This window comes from Entamoeba nuttalli, assembly GCF_000257125.1.
Source record: "Entamoeba nuttalli P19 unplaced genomic scaffold asmbl_5232, whole genome shotgun sequence".
Lineage (NCBI taxonomy): Eukaryota > Evosea > Mastigamoebida > Endamoebidae > Entamoeba > Entamoeba nuttalli.
In genome coordinates, this window is record NW_008577322.1 from 1 (window position 1) to 4,175 (window position 4,175).

A 4,175-nucleotide genomic window follows, 5' to 3' on the forward strand; every position below is an offset into this window, starting at 1 on the left:
TTAACACTTAATTAACTAATTTTTATTATTATTTTAAATTAATGATGTTTATAGTGTTATATTGAACAAAGAACAAAAAACTAATAAAAAGTAACTGAAAAAAAAAATAAGTTGTTATGTCTAAACGAAATATTATTGAGGTTGAGGCTAAAGATTTAGATACTAACTTTATTTCACAAAATAATGTTCACATTAAAACTAAAGCAAAAAGTGTGAAATTACCAGGAGAAAGTCAGTTTGTTAATTTTTTCTATCTTTAAGTTTATTCTTATCAATTAGAAAATCAGGAATTATTATATGGATGACAGAAGGAGAAACTACATTTTTACATGTTTTGAAATATGAAAATGAAAAATTGACCGAATGTTTAAGAGCTTGGAATTATAAAGGAAATGTTATTGATGTTTATTTAAGCGAAAGGCTTCCATTTACTATTACTGTATTAACAGCAAATAACATCGCTTATAGAATTACTGCTTCAAATCAAGATCCTACTACACCATTAGTTGAAAAAATTGATGTTGGAACAGTTAAACCTTCACAGATTAGATGCTTTGATACTGATAAAACAAGAGAATTGGTGTTAATTCTTGACAAACAGATAAGAAAATACTACCAAACTTGGGACTCAATAAATGAAAGAACTAGACTTAAGGAAGAAGAGGATAAGATTCAAGAGGAAAGATATGAATTTAGTAAGGAATTTCAAATTGATGACTCGTCATTATTTGAATGTAATTGTAAGTATTTTATAACAAGAATTAATGACTCAAATCTACCTCGTCCTTCTTTAGGGATGCTAACAGCAAAATATTTTTTAATGTCTAATTCTTTTGCTGGTGTAGAAATTAAGTCTTGGGATGATAATAAATGTATTATTAGACAAAATGTTACGCCAAAACAACTTTCAAAAGTTTCAATTGATAATTCAGCAAAGTATTTAGCAGCTGTGGATATTACTGGAACATATTGTTTTATATATCAAATAGAAAAATCAGAGTTAATTCCATTTGGTACTTACTATCGAGGACAGTCTCAATCTCAAGTACAACAACTCTCATTTTCTCATGATTCAAAAATAGTTATATTTGTATCTTCTAAGTCTATTCGATTTATTCCATTACCTGGGTCTGCTTTAACCTTAGGTACTTATATAGATGAGCAGTCAATTTGTTGTTTTTCTTCACCAACAAGTCAAACTATTTCTGTGTGTGAAGTAAATAATGGGAATGAGTCAAATTATATATTTATTGTTGTTACTGAAAACTCAATAGTCCAAATTACTTTTGAACTCAAAACTGGAAGAATAGAAAATTATCATATTAAAGAATTTGAAGGTTTAATTCAAATGATTAAGTCTCTATCACAAATTGACATTCGTAGCGAAAAAACCACAAAACGTGAACGTTTTTATTTCAACTATAATTAAATCAATGATTTTAGTCTTTATTCCATTTCATGACTATTTTCCATTACATAATCATAGACTAAATCAGCTATTTCAATAAGTTCATAACTACTTGAAGATTTAGAAATAAATTTTGAAAGAATAAGTGACTCTTCACTAAGACCAATCCTTCTCATCCATTCAATTCCATCTTGAAGATAATTTAATGACTTAAATTGCAAAGTAGCTATTTGTAATTTGGATATTAATTGTTTTGATTCCATTATGAAAGAGTTTTTATTTTGAATGGCTAAGTCAATATCCTTTCGTAGAACTAATTTTATTGGAACTTCAATTAATGATGTTGTACAATTTTCCTCTCCTTGTAAAGTATGACATTGATACTCCTCATAAAAAATAGATTGTTTAGTTATTTCTGGTTTAGACTTACTTATAGTTATCTCAAAACTTCCTGTTATCTGAGCTTGGTATTTATTTGGTTCTCTTTCTAAATAAATAGTCCCAATAACTTCTTCTGGAAGAGAAAAGTCAAGTGTTCCACGTAATTCACATAAACGAGTTGTATTTGAAGGTAGAGTGATATTAACATAAAGAGTTTGATTAAGTTTATCTGTCAAAATAGGGATAGACTTTTGTATATAAGGATTAAATAATGTATAATGATCATGCCTTCTAGTAGTAATTGTGTACTTATCAAGTTTTTTGTTTTTTAATACATTATGAACATCAACAGTAATTACACTCCAATCTTTAAAGTCTGGACTTTTTCTAATCACATCCTCGAAATATCCTATTAAAAAACTTGAATATAACAATTGTCCTTTTTTGAGTGGAAGAATATTTTTAAGGTATTGAATAATTTCAGTATAAAACTCTTCAAGAGTAGATATAATATTTTTGTGGGATGTAACTAAACAAAATGGAATTTTATTTTTCTCACTAAAATCTTCTTTATTTGCAAGAATTTCATCTAATTTTTTACCACACTTAAAAACTTCTGTTGGAGATGAATCTTGTCGTGTAATAAGTTTTCCTAGTTGAATTTGTCTATCTATTCTACCTTTATTAAATACTTTTCGTTCAGTCTCTAAAAATAATCCATCTTTCCATTCATAAACTGATACTGTAGTTATCATACTACTTTCTATTATAATTACAGAAGTTTGATTAACTTTGGCATATGTTTGAATAATTCCAGATTGAAGAGTCATAAATGAAATATTGAAATAGTTTTGAAGAACCATCATTTGAGAAGGATAAAGAAAAGGGACTAAGAAATAAGGACTTTCGTTTTGGGCAAAGATTAGATTTGATAATGTAACTAATGCTGATAAAGGATGGATTTGAGAGACATTAAAAACAATAGTATCATCTTCTTCATAAGGGATTTTCGTTTTTTCTAATAACTGAAAACAATGTGGGTTTTTTGTTAGTGTTGTAACGAAATTTATACCATCATATTGTTTCCCACTAAATTCCATTTCAGTTATTCTGTCCTTATCATATAAATATTCATCATCAAGATAAGAAAAAGCTGAACAAATGGAAAGTATAACCATCAAAAAATACCATTTCATCATTCTTGTTTATCAAATATATTTTTAAGTTTTTGTTTTAATTTCTGTTGTATATTCTATATGACATAATAAGCCTCACAACCTTATATATAGAATAGATAGCATTATCGATTTCTAGTCATTTAAAGTTCTGTAACTTCTTTTTGATGTAGTTTTATTTCTCAATAAATGAGCTCACCATCAAGTTATGAGCCTTTTGTTCTTGGTTTTGGTTCATCATCAAGTAGTTATTCTAAGTCAGGACTTTTATTGCCTCAGTCAAAAAAAAGTAAACAAACACAACTAATCAATGAAAGTACACCAACACAAAGTGATACCTCTTCAACTACTATAAAAACTAAAACACCTCAGTTACCACGTTCTTATGAAAAACACCAAAATTATCAATCTCATTCTCAAGAAAAGACAATAGAATATGATTTTGTTGATACAAGTTATCAACCTTTACTTAGTACACAACAAAGAAATATATTACCTGCTCCAAGTAACTCATTAAAAACATCAAATAGTTTTAGATCTTCTGTTAGTAGTGAAAAACAACAAACATACGTTGAATTGCTAGAAGTTCAATTAAAGAAATATGAAGAAATTCCATGGATTAAAGAACTTAGAAAAGAACACCGAGAAAACGAATTAACAAATATCCTTGAAAGTATGTATGAAGAGTATTGTGGAATGGTCAATAAATGTGCACTTTTAGAAACAGAAAATATTCAATTAAAAAATGAATTAAAAACAATAAAACAAATTCATCAATTATTAAGTCAATATTCATTACTTCACATTCAAAGATCTAATACATTCCTTGATGAATTAAAAGAAGAGATTGAAAGAAAAAATAATGAGAATAAAAACTAACTAAAATTTTAATCGTAAAGACTTATTTATTATCTTTTTAATAATATCAAAAAAAAAAAAAAAACAAGAAATTAAGGAGAGAAAATTTGTTTTTTAGAACAACAGATTTTTTCAAAAAAAAAAAAGAGAATTAAAAAGAATGAATATTCCATCAATTAAACTAACTTCATAACCTCTAAAATTATGTTAAAATAATGTGAAGAAAAATTGGTTTATAGATCTTTAAAACCAAAAAAAAATAAAAATAAATTGAATAAAATCTAATTAAAAATTCTTAAGAAAATTTTTTAGTTTTAACAAAAAAAAAAGAACTACAAAGTTCAGTTGGTATG

General features: G+C 26.3%; 3 protein-coding genes across 3 annotated transcripts; 2 read left to right on the plus strand and 1 right to left on the minus strand.

Annotated features, from left to right (window-relative positions):
• Positions 1-116: 116 nt before the first annotated feature.
• On the plus strand, positions 117-1,429 carry ENU1_124410 (hypothetical protein; the record flags this gene model as incomplete). The annotated part of the gene is made up of 2 exons (XM_008859898.1): positions 117-235; positions 280-1,429. 2 exons carry the CDS (start codon positions 117-119, stop codon positions 1,427-1,429), a joined length of 1,269 nt encoding a protein of 422 aa, XP_008858120.1.
• A 17-nt stretch (positions 1,430-1,446) lies between these two features.
• On the minus strand, positions 1,447-2,967 carry ENU1_124420 (hypothetical protein; the record flags this gene model as incomplete). Its single annotated transcript, XM_008859899.1, has 1 exon — positions 1,447-2,967. The coding sequence occupies one exon, from the start codon at positions 2,965-2,967 to the stop codon at positions 1,447-1,449; it is 1,521 nt and encodes a 506-aa protein (XP_008858121.1).
• A 186-nt stretch (positions 2,968-3,153) lies between these two features.
• ENU1_124430 (hypothetical protein) lies at positions 3,154-3,843 on the plus strand (the record flags this gene model as incomplete). Its single annotated transcript, XM_008859900.1, has 1 exon — positions 3,154-3,843. The coding sequence occupies one exon, from the start codon at positions 3,154-3,156 to the stop codon at positions 3,841-3,843; it is 690 nt and encodes a 229-aa protein (XP_008858122.1).
• Positions 3,844-4,175: the final 332 nt, after the last annotated feature.